Source organism: Rhincodon typus, chromosome 15 (assembly GCF_021869965.1).
Source record: "Rhincodon typus isolate 14 chromosome 15, sRhiTyp1.1, whole genome shotgun sequence".
Taxonomy (NCBI): Eukaryota; Metazoa; Chordata; class Chondrichthyes; order Orectolobiformes; family Rhincodontidae; genus Rhincodon; species Rhincodon typus.
The window spans coordinates 37,813,926-37,832,762 of NC_063346.1; the positions used below are offsets into that span (position 1 = coordinate 37,813,926).

Consider the following 18,837-nt stretch of genomic DNA (forward strand, 5'->3'; position numbering starts at 1 on the left):
CATATCCTCCCTCTTCCTGAAAAGTGTACTTTGCAAATGATAGGACTGTTTTCCATTTAGTAATATGAGCACTGAGTTAAGGCATACATTTGTTTGAATTTTTATTGTGAAATAGCACAGAGTCGTAGAGTCATACAGCACAGAAACTGATCCTTCAGTCCAACTCATCCGCATCCTAATCTGACTTAGTCCCATTTGCCAGCATTTGGCCCATATCCCTTTATTCATATATCCATCCAGATGTCTTTTAAATGTTGTAATTGTACTCGACTCCACTGCTTCCTCTGGCAGCTCATTCCATACACTCACAACCCTCTGTGTGGAAAAAGTTGTCCCTCAGGTCCTTATTCAATCTTTCCCCTCTCATCTTAAACCAATGCCATCTAGCTTTAGACTTCCCCTTTTCCCCCTAGGAAAAAGATCTTGGCTATTCACGTTATCCATGCCCCTCATGATTTTATAAACTTCTATAAGGTCATCCCTCAGTTACCAATGCACCAGGGAAAATAGCTCCAACCTTTTCAGCCTCTGCCTATAGCTCAAACCCTCCAACCCTGGCAACATCCTTGTAAATCTTTTCTGCACCCTCTCAAGTTTAACAACATCCTTCCGAAAGAAGGATGACCAGAATTGTATGCAATATTCTAAAAAAAGGTCTAACACAGAGCTGGAACTCCTACACAGAGAGATTGCATTAATTAGTTCAGGCCAGCAAAGTTGAAGCAGATATAGTCAGTGTTCCTCAGCATTACGGGGGTGGGGGAGGACAATCTTTTACCCTCCTGAGGAATCTGGTACAGACAGATAAGCTGGGTTCCAAAGTAATGAAGAAATAGCAGGAATCCTACAAAATCATTTTTCACTAAAACCATTGATGATTGCTGAAAGGTTCACATTCCACAAATGCAACCAGCATGATGGTGAATCTATCTCCCGGTTTGTAGCAGTTCTAAAGAAGCTAGCAGAATCCTGTGAATTTGGAAAAAGTCTAAATGACGCTTTCAGAGACAGAATGGTCTATGCTTTAAGATGTGAAGCAATCCAGAAGAGATTACTGACAGAAAGGAGCCTGGGCTTTAAGAAACCACTGGAAATAGCAGTCTCAATGGAATTGCCAGCCAAGGATGTTCAACAGCTAAACTTGACCCTGAGAGTTCACAAAATACTGGATGAAAGACAAACACCAATGCAGACTTAAAATTGCTGAAGTTGTGGAATAACAGGTCACACAGCAGCAAATTGCTGGTATAAAGAAATTGGTGCAAGAAAGTGTCCATTGAACAGATGTGTTTGAGGAAGAAACATGAACAACGTACATTGCAAGTATAAAAACAGAAGAGTTTGGAGAAAATCTACATGGTACAAAAAAGGGCATGAGAAAAGCCCAGACTCTGAGTCTGAAGAGGAACTATTATTAAACATACTGGCTATTGCTGGTGACACCAACTGATACTGGGTCACTCCATTTCTGCATGACAAACCTGTAAGAATGGAGTTGGACACGGCAGTGGTGGTTTTGTTGGTATCTGACTGTGTGTCTCAGAAGCATTTGAGTCTTGATGGCAGTTGCTGAGTGGGGGTATGCTAGTCCATGAGGTTGCAGATTGTGACTGAATACAATTCTGGTGCTGCTGATGGCTCACAACATCTCAATGATTCCCAATTTGAGTTGCCAGACCTGTTTGAAATCCATCCCATTCAGCATACTGGTGGTGCCAATCTACACAGCAGAGGGTTTTCTCAATGTGAAGACAAGACTTAGTCTCCAAAATAATGGTTCAGTGGTCATTCTTCCCGATACTGTCATGGAAAGTTGTATTTGTAGGCAGGCATGCAGATTGGTGAGCATGACATCAACTATGTCTTTCCCTGTCGTTTTTTCCATCAATGCATGCTGTCGGCCCTATTTGAAAAGCTGTTTCCTTTACGACTTGACCAGCTCAGTCTGTTGTGGTGCTGATGAACCACTCTACATGATGTACATTCAAGTTCCCAAAGCAGAGTACATTCCAAAGTGAACAACATCATATTGTCCCAACAAAAATGCCACCTGCCAAACTTTGGCCAATTAACAAATTCACCCAACTTAAGACTGTTCTGTCCTCCTCACAACTTGCTTTCTGTCCTATCTTTGTATCATCAGAAAATTTGGTTACAATTCACCAGCACCTTCGTGTACATCATTAATATAGATCAGAAATGGTTGAGGCGGTGAGGAACTTCATTGTTATCAATTTGGTAACCTGAAAATGACCCATATATCCCACTGTCTATTTCCTATTAGTTACCAAACCTTTGTTGTGCTAATATATCACCACTAATTATATGAGCTGTTACCTTGTGCAGTAATCTTTAATTTGGATCCTTGTTGAATGCCTTTTGGAAATCTAAATACACTGTTACCTCCACTGTTTCTCTTTCATCCACCCTTCTCATTACATTCTTAAAGAATGATAATAAATTTGTCAAGCACTATTTCCCTTTCAGTAAACCACTTTGACTCAGCTTGATTTTGTTTTAATTTTCTAAACGTCCTGGTACTACTTCATTTATAATGGATTCTAGCACTTACACTGAAACAAGTATTATATTAATTGGTGTGTAATTTGTTGCATCTGTCTCCTTCCTTTCTTAAATAAAGGTGTTTCATTTGCAATTTTTCAGTTCTTTGGGACCATTCCAGAACCTGTAGAATTGTGGAATGTTACAACCAATCCATCCACTATCTCTGCACCTACTTCCTTAAAAGTCCTCTGGTCCAGGGAACCTATTAGCCTTTAGTTCTATTCATTTTCCAAGTGCTTTTTCTGAAGTGATTGTGATTGTTTTAACTTTCTCCGTCCCCTTTGTCTGCTCCTTGTGCCTTCTACTGTAGAGAAACATACAAAATAATTATTCAACATCTCTACCATTTCCTTGTTTACCAGTATTAATTTCTAAATCTCATCCTCTCAGGGACTAAAATATACTTGTGATTATTCTCTTTTATATACATGTATAGAAGCTTTTACTGTTTGATTTTATATTCTTGCCATTTTACTCTCCTATTTGAACTTCTCATTTTTTTAATTGTTGACCATTGCTGGTTTCTAGAATTTTTCTAATCTTCTGTTGTCTTGCTAATCTTTGTAGTATTTACACCTTTTCTTTCAATTTTATATCAGCCTTAACTTCCCTAGATAGCCACATATGGTACATCTTATTTAATCTTCTGAATGAAATGTATTGTTTTTGAGAGTTATGACATATATCCTCAAATATTTACTACTGCTTATCCACCACTTGACCTTTTAACCTATTTTCCCAGTTTATGGAAACTTTTATTATAATCTTATTTAATACAATTATTTAAGTTGAGGCCACCAGTTTCAGGCCAATGTTTTTCATCCTTAAATTAAATGTGAAATTTTATCATGTGCTGATCACTCTTGCTTGGAGAGTGCTTTACAATGAGGTCATTACTGAATCCATTTGAATTTCTTATTACCGGCTCTAAACTAGCCTTTTCTTTTATTTGTAGAAATTTTTTCTTCCAAGGAACAGTCCCAAATGTCTAAATGAACTCTGTGAACTCATCCTCACGATTTTCTTTGCCAATATGATCTATCCAAACTAAGTGAAGAGTAAAAAACATTCACAATGATTGCAGTACACTTCTTCCAAGTTCCCTTTATTTCCTGTTGTATACTCTGTTCTACAGTATTAAGTGCTGTTAGTGAGCATGTAAACTCCTCAAACCATTGACTTCAATCTCTTGCTATTTCATACCTCCATCCAAGCTGATTCTACAACTTGATTGTTCAACCATTGCTACTATATTAGTATTTATTTTTAATATTTCACTTAGAAGCAGTAAGTAAAATTCATTATCCATTTGTTTCCTTATTTTACTAGGTCCATCCATCTGCATTAAAATAACCCTGTTGAAAGGGCAGCAAGTGGAATGAATGCCGATCAGTTGCTTAAGGTTCAAAGACATAAATTCATCACGATTCTTGGAAGAGTTTCAGTGGAAGTATTTGAGAGCATTCTTGATCATTTACTAGCATGGGATCTTCTGAGCTGGGAAGAATACGAACATGTGAAATCACCAGGAGTTCTGTCTCGTTCCAGTCGTAATCTCCTTGATATTGTAACATTTAAAGGGACCAGAGCCTGTGAACTTTTTATTCTGGCATTGGAAGATGTCATTCACAGCTCACAGCTGACTGATTTAATTTTGGGCAGCTATAAACCTCCAGAAGAGACTCCCGAATCACTGTCATCATTGCCTTCCCAAACTCTTCAAAACCACAGACCCAACATCGTGCGGAAACTACATGGACACGTTGCAGCTGTGTTAGAAATTCTGCATAGATATGGTCATTTTTCAAAATATGAATGTGATGAGGTTCAATTGCCAATATATACACCTTCCCAGCAGGTACCCAAACTGAGATAATTATGTGTGCGCGTGTATGCTGCGCAGAGGGGTGCAGTGGTCAGAAAATAACTATGGAACATTTTTAACATGATGTTCGAAAAGAAATATTTTTAACATAATATTATTCTCCAGCTACATATCAGCTTTGGAAATAATGAGCCATAGAGGAAAATTTAAGATACATTATGAAATGTGATTTTATATCCCAATGTTTACCTCTTGACTTGCATAAAATTCATATCATGTAGCTGCTTATTATGTACTTGGTGTATGCTGTATGTGAGCTGATTAACTTAATGACACCCATTTTTTCAAAAAATGTACTATCAAATAGTTCTGTACAGATATTTTATGTTTGCCCTTTGTTTTTCTGTCACCTGTTGAGCCTACACCTTCTCCAGCCTTTGACCCTATCCTCAAGGGTGAGGACCCCCCATCATAGAGTTTCTTTCCCATTATTTCTGTCCCTTTCATCATCCTCCCCAAAAATCCAAAAGTAAAAAGCTCTCAAATTATTACGTCAACCCACCCATCCGAATGTTTCATTCAATAACTGCTAATCATCCAACTTTCTCTATTTAGACCTATGCCTGTCAACATTATCTACATGTTCTTAATGTCTGGAATTGTTTACAGTGCTTCACATAACTAATGTCCATTGTGTTCACATATGGAAATTATCTCAGGAAATAATTTTTTAAAACCTGCAAGATGGTTGGGGAAAGTTGACATGGAATGTGTTGGGCCCAAGAAGCTGAAAAGGCTCATTTTGTGCTATAACTATTGCTCAATAATTCATTACTAAGAATGCAAGTGGTCAATTTAAGAAGAATTAGAGGCTACTTTTACAGCACTTAAAGAGCAATTAAATGAGGAGTGAGAACACAAATACTAAAGAGGCCATCAATGCCTTGGAGTGAAGGAATGGCAAAGTTATCGCCTCCATACTCTTTGCATCTCTGACCTGCACACCCCTCAATTAGCCCAGAGGTACCTTACTGGAACTGATTTCCTTGATTTCAAATCTCTCCCATAGCAGCACCCACTACTTCCTCAAAAACCTCATCCAACTATACTTATCTGCGTGCACCTCCACTTGTCAAATGCCTAATTCCATTTTCTCATCCCTTACTCTGCTCCGTTTTTGGTAACTACAATTGACAACTTTCTGTTCAGCAGCTACAAATGGTCATGTTTCTCCCAATGTTCAGATGCTTCCAGGTGAACTTACTTTTTGCCCACACATTTGCCACACATTCCTTTTGTTTCTTTTTCTGTCCTTGGTCCACAGCTCTAACTGACCCCTAAGAGCTTATTTGAGGCATGCGTCTATAACACTCTAAGTGCTGGCACAGCCAACAATGCCAATGTTCCATGAGTGATTTTTTTAAAAAAAATGCAAGGTCTGTAACTTCTATTTACAAATATTAAACTTTTCAAGGTTTATTGGTAAAATTGTAGCTGGTGAACATGGTTGAAAAGCAGCTTCTTATGAAACGTTTGGTCATTCTTCTGTGATAACAAGGTGTGGAGCTGGATGAACACAGCAGGCCTTCTGAAAAGGGTCCAGACCCGAAACGTCAGCGTTCCTGCTTCTCTGATGCTGCCTGGACTGCTGTGTTCATCCAGCTCCACACCTTGTTATCACAGACTCCAGCATTGGCAGTTCCTACTATCTCTGGTCATTCTTCTGTGTCAGGTTCCATATACATGTAAATTATCATTTCTTTTACATTAAAGAATTATTCTATTTATTTGATAGACATCCAAAGTCAATGTACTCTACAGTTCCCATCAGCTCACACATTACCCTTTTTACTGTGTTTAATTTTTCAACGTTAGGCTCGAAAGCTGCTGGATCTCACTAAAGCTAAAGGGGAAGACACAGCTCAGATGCTGTTAGACTACATTGAATCTGAACCTGGACCCATCAAGCCCATCCATGGTAAGAAATATCTCCAGCTTCTCAAAGTTGATTGTTTTCTGTCACTGCTGCTTTTGTACCATATGGTAACACTCTCTAGGAAAGGTTCCTGCTTGGTGAGTTAGGAGCATTAAACCTCACTGCCTTCAAATTCAGAAAATGTAAACTTTTCGACTTCGTCCTTCTCAATTTCTCTGCAGCCATTTCCCACACCATACTTCTCCACTGATGTGCATCTAGGTGGACTGCTCTTATCTGCTCTTACCTCTAACCAGAACATCTGTAGAAGAGTCATATCAGACTTGAAATGTTAACTCTGTTCTTCTCTTCAGAGATGTTGACCGATCTGCTGAGTTTCTCCATTATGTTTGTTTCTGGAATTCTCTTCTACACTTCTTAGCATTTCTACCTCACTGTCTTACTTAACAACATTCATTAGAACTCACCTTTTTGACCAGACCTTTGATTTCCATGGAATTTCCCCAACTCCATGAGCCTTTAAAAATAGTGACCAAAAGAACTGTGGATGCTGTAAATCAGGAACAAAAACAAAGTTGCTGGAAAAGCTCAGCAGGTCTGGCAGCATCTGTGAAGGAAAAAACAGAGTTAATGTTTCAGGTCTGTTCTGAAGAAGGGTCACCGGATAAAGAGATGCATAGTGCCTGCGGTTTCTTCACAGTTCTGGTTGATTGAAACTTTTATAGGACTGTAGTGAAAGCAGATTTTCAAAGCAAGTACTAAAGACTATTTTTAGAAGATTTTCACATATGATGTTCACACTGTAGGATTCTGCATAGGGTGCATGATAAGTGAATAGACATGAAAGTGAGGAAGGGTCACCAGACCCACAACGTTAACTTTGATTTCTGTTCACAGATGCTGCCAGACCTGCTGAGCTTTTCCAGCAAATTCTGTTTTTGATTCTGATTTACAGCATTTGCATTTCTTCTGTTTTTTATGAAAGTGTGATAGGTTGGGGTGGAGGACTGGGAGGGCATAGGGCAGGATGGAAGGGCATTGGATGTTGTGCAGGGTATAGAGACTATAGAGGTGTATGTGGTTGCATGGATGTGAGAATTGAGGGATGGAGTTCAATCTTTGGAGATTGCTTGTATTAAATCTAGATCAAATTCCACACTTGGCAGCTACATTGGCTCCCTCAAGATCTTGTTCTGGGAACAGTGAATCATACTGCTGTTGTCATCTATGCACCACCACCCCCTCCCCCGCTAACCCCAGAACAAAAATGTTACCTTTGCAGCAGGTATTTTCTCCTGAGGTAGATGCAACAATCTGAGAACTTTTCCAATTTCTGCTACCACCTCAAGGATGGAAATCCAGCTTGACATTTTCTTGTATGGCTCAGTAATCATAATTTATTTCAAAATATATTTGTGAAACACCTTGGGATTACCATCAAGCTCTACAACTTAATTACTCTAAATAATACATTTTTATGTTTAACATCACATTCTTGAGATTCTTGTGATGTTAAATACCAGCATTGGTGCTGAGTCCACTGTTATTTGTCATTTATATAAACAATTTGGATGAGAATATAGAAGGCATGGTTAGTAAGTTTGCAGATGACACCAAACTTGGTGCTACATTGGACAGTGAAGAAGGTTATCTAAGAGTATAACGGGATCTTGATCAACAGGGCCAGTGAGCTGAGGAATGGTAGATGGAATTTAATTCAGATAGATGTGAGGAGTTGCATTTCAGTAAGAGAAACCAGGGCAGGACTTAGACAGTTAATGGTAGGACCCTGAGGAGTGTTGTCTTACAGAGAGACCTGATAGTTCAGGTACATACTTCCTTGAACGTGGCATCACAGATAGACAGTGTGTTGAAGAAGGCATTTGGCACGTTTGCCTTCATCAGTCAGAGCATTGAGTACAGGAGTTGGGATGTCATGATACAGCGGAAAGAGGCTATTTAGCTCATTGTTTCTACACCGACCCTCCAAAGAGTATCCTACCCAGACTCTGTCTGTGTAATCCCACATTTCAGTATGCTTAATCCACCTGGCCAGCACGTCCTGGTTATTACGGATAATTTAGCACGGCCAAGCCACCTAATCTGCACATCTTCAGACTGTGGGAAGAAACCAGAGCACCCAGCGGAAACCTACGCAGTCATGGGGAGAATGTGCAAACTCTACACAGACAGTCACCCAAAGCTGGAATTGAATCTGCATCCCTGGCGCTGTGAGGTAACAATGTTAACCACTGAGCCACTGTTCCACACATTACAGAAGTTTACAAAATCATGAGGGGCATAAATAAGGTGAATAGCCAAGGTCTTTTTCCGAGGGTAGGGGAGTTCAGAACCAGAGGGCATAGGTTTAAGGTGGGAGGAGAAACATTGAAAAGGGACCTGAGGGGCAACTTTTTCAAGCAGAGGGTGGTTTGTACGTGGAATGATCTGCCAGAGGAAGTGGTACTTGCAGGTACAGTTACAACATTTAAAAGACATTTGGATAGGTACATGGATAGGAAATGTTTAGAGCGATATTGGAGATGCAGCGTAATGTGAATAAATGTGAGGTTATCCACTTTGGTAGCGCAAACAGGAAGGCAGTTTTTTACTTGAATCACTACTAATTGAGAGAGAGGAATGTTCAACAAGACCTGGGTTTCCTTGTGCAGCAGTCACTGAAAGTTAAGTGTGTAGGTGCAGCAGGCAATAAAGAAGGCAAACTGTATGTTGGCCTTCATAACAAGAGGAATTGAATACAGGAACAAGGATGTCTTGCTACAATTGTACAGGGCACTGGTGAGACCACACCTGGAATATTGTGTACAGTTTTGATCTCCTTACCTGAGGAAGGTGTTCTTGCTACCAAGGAAGTGTAGTGAAGGTTTACCAAATTGATTCCTGGCATCTCAGGACTGATGTATGAAGAGTCATTGAGTCAGTTAGGTTTGCAGTAAGTAATTTAGAAGAATGAGTGGTGATCTCACAGAAACCAATAAAGTTCTAACAGGACCAAACAAGTCAGATGCAAGATGGATGTTCCTGAAGGTGGGGGAGCCCAGAAGCAGTGGTCATAGTTTAAAGGTAAAGGGTAAATCTTTTAGGACTGAAATGAGAAGAAATTTCTTCACCCAGAGAGTGGTGAGCTTGTGGAATTTACTACCACAGGAAGCTGTTGAGGCTTAAACATTATGTGTATTCAAGATGGAGGTAGACAAAGCTCTTGTGGCTAAAGGGATCGGGGGATATGGGGTGGGGGGGCAGGGAGCAGTGGGCAGGATTTGGGTACTGAGCTTGATGATCAGCCGTGATCATATTGAATGGTAAAACAGGCTTGAGGGGTAGAATGGCCTACTTATTTTGCTAATTTCTATGTTTATGTGAACAGATTTCTCCTCATTTCAGTCCTAAATGGCCTACCCTATATCCTTAGACAGTGACCCCTGGTCTGGACTCCCCGGGTATTGGCAACATCCTTCCTGTATTTATCCTAAACAGTCATGTTATAATTTATAGAATTTTAGAATTCTATGAGCTCCCCTTTCATTCTTCTAAACTCCAGTGAATATACTCCTAACCGATCCAGTCTCTCTCTTCATATGTCAGTCCTGCCATCCCAGTAATTGGTCTGGTAAACCTTTGATACACTCCCTCCGTGATCATAATATCCTTCTCCAAACAAAACTGCACACAATACCCCAGGTGCGGTCTAACCAAGGCCTTGTACAATTGCAGCAAGACATCCCTCTTCCTGTACTTGAATTCTCTTGCTATGAAGGCCAACATATCATTTGACTTCTTCACCATCTGCTGCACCTGTATGCTTACTTTCAACAACTGGTGTACAAGGACATCCGGATCTCGTTTCCCTTCCCTCTTTCCCTCTATCACCACTCAGACAATACTCTGCCTTCCTGCTTTCGCTACCAAAGTGGATGACCTCACATTTATCCACATTATAGCTCATCTTCCATATATTTGCCCATTCACTCAACTTGTTAAAATCATACTGAAGCATCTCTGTATCCTCTTGATAGTTCACCCTCCCATCCAGCTTTGTGTTGTCTGCAAACTTGGAGATATTACATCTGGATCCTTCATGTAAATCATTAATATATGTTGTGAACAGCTGGGGTCCAAACTGGTCACTGGCTGCCACTCGAAAAAAAGACCCATTCATTCCTACTCTTTGCTTCCTGTCTGCCAACCAGCTTTCTATCCAAATAAAAGCCAAAAGAACTGCGGATGCCGTAAATCAGGAGCAAAGACAGAAGTTGCTGGAAAAGCTCAGCAGGTCTGGCAGCGCTTGTGAAGAAAAAAATCAGAGTTAACGTTTCGGGTTCTGAGGAAGGGCCACCGGACCCGAAATGTTAACTCTGATTTTTTCTTCACAGATGCTGCCAGACCTGCTGAGCTTTTCCAGCAACTTCTGTTTTTGTTCCAGTTTTCTATGTATATCAGTACACTGCTCCCAGTACCACATGCTTTAACGTTACACAATGATCTCTAATGTTGAATGTTCAGGCAAAGGCTAGAAGCCACTAGCAGAAGAGCGCACACCTTCACCTTCCATAATGCTGGAAATCAAAAGTGCACAGAAAAGGAAGAAAATGGCTAAAATTACACTCAGAGTGAGCAGGGTGATTGACTTGATCTATGAGGCAGGGGGCTACAACACTCACTGTTCTTAGAACTTTTAATGGGTCACAACACAGGTCACCAGCTCCTGAAAGGTCTAGCGCAAGTGGCTATAGGCTACATACTGCCTGCTCATTCTACGGTATTGACCCTCTCTGTAGATGGCACCTCCTTGGCAGAGCCACTGCAGGACAACTGTTTAATGGCTACACATTTATGCACAGAGGGATCCAAACATTGGGGATCTTCATTCAGGAGAACTAAAGGTCCCAGCAGCAATCGATTCCATGTCTATGCATTGTTCTCCTGTTTATAGCTTATGTGGTCAGCTGTCACCACAAACCTCAATACATGAAGCCTCTTATGTGGTCAAATAGGCTCGTGGTGTGACAGTTGCTGAGCAACTAGAAAAAGAGCCTCAAAAGCAAATGCATGAAATTTAATGTCGCTAACATTGGTGGACAAAGTTTGAACAATTGCACTGAAGGGTCTGTTCTTGTGCTGTATGACCTTATGCCAACAAAGTGCTACACTATGTTTTCCTTTTTCTCTCCCTCCCACTACTTTTACATGCATGTCCTAGTCCTGTAGTTTGGGGGAGTGAGTCTGCACTGATGTAGACGCTATTTGCTCTGGAGATTTGGCAGGGTGATCCCAGAGGGCACTTGTGTCGAGACAGGGTGTCGAGATGAGTGCATGAGTGTCATCGCCTTTAACTTCCTGTGATTGGAGGGTGGCAGGCCAGATGGAGATGAAGGGCTGGGCTACCTCTGTGGTATTCAGGGATGCTGTTGTTTTCCAGGTAGACTCAAGAGTAAGTGTTATGAGAATAAGTGAAAATCTGAAGATGCAGCCTGTTCCAGTCCATGAGCTGGTGTGTGTACCTGTGCAGACAGTGTCCTTGCTGCAGCAGGCACAACAAAGTGCCACACTATGAGTGCTGCTGGAACTTTAGTTCTCCTGAATGAAGATACTCAATGCTTGGATCCCTCTGTGCATAAATGTGTAGCTGCCGAACAATTGTCCTACAGTGGCATAGCCAAGGAAGTGCCATCTACAGAGAAGGTCAATCATGTAGATAGCTGCCAATGCAGCCCAACATACAGAAACACCCTCTAACTGGATCAGGGATATGCCATGAGGGCTAGAGGCTGATACATGTCAGATGCCAGTGTCTTTGGATGTGGGGTGTGTGTGGCTGGTGTCCATGGAGCATGTCCTGAGATGTTTGTGCCTGGTTCCCAACATTGAGGTCATTTGGAGCAAGCGGCGAGTTTAATCTGCATGGTGCCCACCCTGGTTTCCTTGTTGAGTTTTCTGGACTTCCAGCTCGTTGGTGAGCTTGGTAAGATGAGAGGGTGAATGTTGATGTGATGAGTTGGGCTGTTAACAAATAATAATGACTATCCATTGGCAACTTGTCACTGCTTAGCAAGAATCTTGCCACACTACGTGTGATAAGCATAGAAGGTGGCCCAATTACAACAATACCAAGATGGGCGTTGCTGCATTTGGTACTTGATTCTACCACATTTCTCCCCATAGCTGATGTCGCTCAGATGTCTGTTAGATTCCTCCAGAGTGTTTATTATATTCTTCTTAATTCCTCATAAGTATGCATCAATCCTGTCCCTGTTTCTGGTCAAGTCATAAGACGCTTAGTAGACTTCAGCTGGAATATTTTGTCCATTTCTGGGTACCACATTTCATGAAAGATGTGAACACACTGGAGAGAGTGTAGAAGTGATTTACAAGAATGTTTTCAGGGATGAGATACTTCAGTCATAAGGAGAGATTGAGGAAGTTGAAACTGTTCTCCTAGGAGAGAAGAAGCTAAGAGGAGATCTAATAGTGGTTTTAAAAATCACAGGCAGGCAGGATAGAGTAAGAGGGAGAAACTGGCACTACTTTTAAAAGGAACAGGAACAAGAGGGCATAGATTTAAAGTGATTTGCAAAAGATGCAAAGGTCACTTGAGGAAAAAAAGACTTGCCTTAAAGTATTGTGGAGTCAGGTTCAATTGAGTGCATTGGATGTTTGGATAGAAATAACATGCAAGTGTATAGGGAGAAAACAGAAAATTGGCACGAGGTAATGATGCCTGCACAGACAAGTTGGGCTAAATAGTTTTCTTCTGCACCATATGACTTCTGTGATTGTGTGAAGCATTCTTTGACTTGTATTGCTTACCTTGTTCAAAAGTTACCAAATACTCCTTAAAAATAAAAGGAAACAAGGTGTACAAAGTCTGTAGAAATCTCAGGTAATTTCTTTTGTATATGAGTCCCAAGCTGATTTCAGAATCTGGTAGGAGTTACCTATGAAAGTGATGAAGTATCATTCACTTACTTATCTATGGCTAAAAATGATCACTAGTTGGTAAGATAGTGTGTTACAGTACAAAGATTTCATGAATTTTGGATTTTTAATATACTTCGCTGTCTTTTAGGTAATGCTTGCTTGAAGTATCAGGAAAAGTTGAGCTCTACGTTGGCTGCTCAGTCCCGATTTCTAACAAACTATGCCGGAACTGAAAATATGTGCCTGGAGGATATTTATGTGGATTGTATCTTGGAAGTATCCAATATCGCTGCTGCTGAAAATGGCTGCTTGTCATTCCTTATTGGACTGGAAGACATCTTTGGATCAGATGGAATATTAAATAAAGATGCAGATACTGTGCTGATCACTGGGGAAGCGGGAAGTGGGAAAAGCACTTCACTGCAGCAAATCCAACAATTATGGGCAACAAAGCGAGCTTTCCAGGACTTCACATTTGTATTTGCTTTCAGCTGTAGAAGGTTCAATTTCATTGATAAACCCATCTCACTTCAAATGTTACTGTTTGAACATTGCTGCTGGCCTGATGATCACCAAGATGAAGTGTTCCAGTACATCCTGGACCATCCTGAAGAAATCATATTCCTGTTTGATGGGTTTGATGAATTTAAACTCCAATTTACAGATGAAGAAAGGCACTGTTCCCCCTCAAAGCCAACCACTGCACTGAATCTGATCTTTAATCTTCTTCAAGGGAATTTAATGAAAAACACTAAAAAAGTTATGACCAGCCGACCAAATGCAGTAACTGCCAAATTAAGAAAATATCTGCAGAAAGAGATCACACTAAAAGGTTTCTCGCCAGAGAGAATTGAGAAATTCCTAAAGAAATGCCATAGCAACTCATCAAGTGCAGAACGTATTTTGTGTTTTGTTGAGGCAAACTCAGCTCTTCATGGGCTCTGTCATGTGCCCTTCTTCTGTTGGATAGTTTCAAAGTGCCATGAACAGTTAATGCAGAATGGGAGTGATTTTGCTCGCACAATGACTGATGTTTATCTGCTGATTCTAGAACACTTTTTATTGCATCTTACCTACAACTGCCAAGGAACAAATGAAATTCTGCAGAGCCATATTGCCACAGTCCTCCATCTTGGCAAATTAGCATTGGATGGCTTAAACTCTTGCTGTTACATATTCTCAGCTGTACAGCTACAGGAAGCCGAGGTATCGGAAGAAGATATTTCTTTAGGTTTCCTTGTCAGTAGTCATAGTTTCTCACATGCACGCAATGCAGTTAATAATAGGAATTACGAGTTTCTTCATATTACTGTCCAATGTTTCTTTGCTGCACTGTACGTCACTTTAAATGATAACGTGGCTCAATCTACTCTTCGCTCATTGTTCAAACACAGACAGGAAAATCCATCCGTGTGCATGATGTCAGCAGCCTGCTGTAAAGGCTGGCCACTTTATTGCTGCCAGTCTCATGAAGAAGATAAGAGGAGAAGTGAAACTCTGTTACAGAAAGCAGAGATGTCAAATGTCCAAATAACAGCAAGCTTTGTTTCGGGGCTATTGTCTGGTAGGCACAGGGACCAGATGGGGAAGAGTTCCCTCTTCCAGAAGCGATCCAAAAAGTACAGACTTGTTAAAAAATACTTAGCAAAGTGTATACAAAAACATTTCGTATCCATATCACCAGCTATTGGGGGAGAGAAGAAAAGCTTGCATGCTTTGCCAGAATTTGTATGGTGGATTAAATGCATTTATGAAATGCAGGACAATGATTTGGCCAAAGAAGCTGTTAGTAAACTGGAAGTGGATCACTTGAAGTTGACCTATTGTGGAATAGGGCCTGTTGAATGTACTGCTCTTGCTTATGCCCTCAAACACTTGAAAAGTCCAGTGGGATTACAGTTGGATTACAACTCGGTTGGTGATTTAGGAATTGAACAGCTCCTTCCCTGCTTGGACATTTGCCACTCTATTTAGTAAGTTTATTTTTAGCTGCAAACCATAGTTGCAGATATTAGCAGATGAATGCTTAACAAGTTTGTGCCACAATTCTTTTGTCCGCTATTTTGGGAAAGAAGATAACCAAAAACTCAACTCCAATTTCCTGTCTTTTGCATAAGAACAAACAAGATATCTGAACAAAGGTTCCTTGTTTGTCGTTATAGATTTGTTATAAAAATATTGTAGGGCAATGGGTATGTATTTTTCCCTGATATTGAAAATAAGTCATTTCAGGCATTGGTTTAGGAATACAATGGGATGGTTAGCGGGGAAAATAATACAAACAAATTTAAGCAGAATCTTGTGGAGATTAATAGGTTTTATTAAATAGACCTGAGTACAATAAGCACTTAATTTTGTGAGATTGTAACAGTCGTTTTCAAATTGTTAGCTTTATCAAAGAAGATGAGAAATGTTTCTCTCAAGTTCTTTTACCCAAAGTTTTTTTGTCTGGTCTCAAGGCTCACTGTTTTCCCTCTAAGTTAGAAAATCATGGGTGTAGGCCCCATTTCCGACACTTAAACACAACTCTCGGCTGACAGTTCTTGCTGAGAAAATATTGCATTATTAGTGATTTCATTGTTTGAAATAGATAATAACCAGGACATAGCAGATCCGATGACATGACATGACAAGGAGCAGATATTCTTTCTGGTAACCTAGCCAAAATTTGTCCATCATCCAACACCACAAAACAGCTTTTCTGGTCATTTACCTTCATGCTGCTTTTGAAATCTTAAGTGAAGAATAGTAGCTGCTGTAGTTCCTTACATTAACTCAGTGGCTCGCATCAAAACATTAGAAGTGACATGACACCAGATTATAGTCCAACAGGTTTATTTGAAATCACGAGCCATCGAAGCGCTGCTCCTTTGTCAGGTATAGTGGAGGGAAGCACACAGCTACAGAATTTATAGGCGGAGAGATCATTGCAAGATAATTCCAGGTAATTAAGAGTGTCAAAAGACAGTATAAATGGTGTGAGTGGAGCGTTGACAAGCTGAATAACAAGTCTTTGCAGGTGATTAAAAGTGTCAAACGGTGTGAATAAAGTGTCAACAGCTAAGTAGCCAGTAAAGGGATGACCTATGATTCAAATCATCATCAAACACATCATATGGAGTGTTTTTGGACCTCTTGAAATTGTGAATGCGAGACATTTTTGAATGCTGTTTCTGCACTGAAAATCTGCATGTTAATATAATTGCTACATTGCTAATGTTACCTATAATAAAATGACAGAAACAGAACCACACATCATCATAATTTAGAGATACCATTTTCCTTGAAATATGTGAAATGTTGGAAGGTCTTTTTACAAAATGATACTTATTCATTCAAATAATTGTGACTGGAAGAATGTTTATCTGGGTTTAACTTCATGAGATCAAAAGAAATCTGAGCAAGAGTAGGCCATTTGGCCTGTCAAGGCTGTTGGCCATTCATGAAGTTCATGGTTGATCTGATTGTAACCTTAACTCCATTCAACTGCTTCCACATTGTCCTTGACTCCTTTGTAGGTGAAACATCAATGACCCTGCCTTCACTGCTCTGTGAAGAAGGAAGTTCCAAAGTTAACACCATGAGAGAAGAAAATCCTCTATCCATCTTAAATGGGAGATTCAAAATTTTTAAATTGTATCCTTGTTCTAGATAACCCTGTGAAGACAAACAATCTCAGCATCTAACCTGTAAATCTTATCATATTTACCCTGTCAATCCCATCAGAATTTCATATATTTCAAAAAAATCATCTCATTCTTCTAAACTCCACTGAAGGGTCTAGGCCGGAAACATCAGCCTTCCTGCTCCTCTGATGCTGCTTGGCCTGCTGTGTTCATCCAGCTCTACACCTTGTTATCTCTGAACTTAGGCCCAACCTGCTCAGTCTTTCCTCAGAAGGCAACCCCTTCATCTCAAGACTCAGCCCAAGTAAACTATCTCTTAAATGCAGTAACCATTATCCAAACTGTCTGATTTCCAATTTCCCTGATATGTTTCATAATACGACACCAGGTTATAGTCCAACAGGTTTATTTGAAATCACAAGCTTTCAAAGTGCTGCTCCTTTGTCAGGTGAAGTGATGTCAAATAAACCTTTTGGACAATAACCTGGTGTCGTGTGACATCTGACTTTGTCCACCTCAGTCCAATACCGGCACCTCCACATCATGTTTCATAATAGTTTACCATACTTCAGGTTTTCTGATAGCTCTTATGTTTATAAACAGATTGAAATATTAGGGCTGAGTTTTTCCATATTTTGGCTAACTGTCAACTTTGGAGTGTTTCATGAAGGGAGTCCTGGCAATTTTCTTTGTACAATTCTCTGCTGCTCACCTCATTAAGTATGCCCCTCACTCCAATGTGCTGCTCTTGTACAATCTTGCAATCAGCAGTGGCAGAAGCGCTCTGCAGTGCCAGTATCTTGTGGCATTCATGCTGCTGGTGCCCTATTTAAACACTGGCTGTGCACCATTTCAAACACCAGAACCAGGAACTGCCCTTCACAGTGTTTGTCACTGAACACTTCCAAAGGAGATGTCTGAGAGAGAGCGATGTTAGTGTCCCATTTTGTGTGGAGGTTTTGGTGGATGGGCTTGTGGAGAGGATGTCTTTCTTTAGGACAACTAGATGAGACCACACCACCAGACAACATTATAAGAGGCATATACAGAATGAAGAGTTGGAATCATTTTCCCAGGGTAGAAATGATAATTACTAGGGAACTAGGTTTCAGGTAAAAGGGGGAAAGTTTAAAGGTGACATGAGAGGCAAGTTTTTTATACAAAGGGTGGTATGTGTCTGGCATGTGCTGCCAAGGGAGTGGTAGAAACAGATACAATAGCAATGTTTAAGAGGCATCTTGACAGATACAAGAATAGGCATAAATAGAGGGATACTGACCATATAAAGGCGCAAGGTTTTTAGTTTACAAAGGGTCAGGTGATGATGCAGGCTGGGTGGGCCAAAGGGCCTGTTCCTGTGCTGTACTGTTCTTTATTCTTTCTTTGTTCTCTCTGCAGGGGTAAATGGGACCATCTTCTCTCTGCAGGCGTAAATGGGACCATCTTCTCTCTGTTATGTCAGCCTCGCTCTAATTCTGCCACTGCACACACCTCCCACCAAGGCTCATGATCTACCACTATGCATGCAGCATCCACACTCAATAGCTCTGACCAATCCTATCCCAGCAAACTACTAATCCTTCCTGCCCTCAGCTTTTGCTACTCATACAACCAGAACACTTTACCACCTTTACTCCATTCGTACCAGCACTAACAGCTTTTCCAGACAGTTTCACCTCACTCAATCCCTCCCTTTGTCTCAGAACAGGATAATACAGCCTATAATAGGGCCTAGAGGGCAAAGGTGTGTCATTCATATCCTAATCCAAATGAGGAGAGGATCTTTAAGCTCATGGGAGAGGATCAAGACAACTCGTGGGGATGGCGAGACCTCCATGTCTTGGCAAACATGTGAGATTCATTATATTGTGCTGCGCTGCGATCCTATTATCACCACTTTGAACATATTCATAAAATGCTGAAGCCTTTACCCCCATTGTGCAACT

General features: G+C 40.5%; 1 protein-coding gene across 7 annotated transcripts in view; it reads left to right on the plus strand.

Moving 5' to 3' along the window:
• The window catches only part of nod2 (nucleotide-binding oligomerization domain containing 2), a 35,475-nt gene that overhangs the window by 6,938 nt on the left and 9,700 nt on the right, over nucleotides 1-18,837 (plus strand). For 5 of the 7 annotated variants that reach the window (XM_048605821.1, XM_048605824.1, XM_048605822.1 and 2 more), the window contains exons 2-4: nucleotides 3,895-4,423; nucleotides 6,266-6,368; nucleotides 13,414-15,238. In XM_048605821.1, the coding sequence (XP_048461778.1) occupies nucleotides 3,944-4,423; nucleotides 6,266-6,368; nucleotides 13,414-15,238 (2,408 nt within the window). In that variant the 5' untranslated portion in view covers nucleotides 3,895-3,943. Of the gene's footprint in view, nucleotides 1-3,894; nucleotides 4,424-6,265; nucleotides 6,369-13,413; nucleotides 15,239-16,783; nucleotides 17,279-18,289; nucleotides 18,743-18,837 lie in introns of those variants that run through there. The other 2 variants (XR_007263790.1, XM_048605826.1) reach the window with 2 other exon arrangements.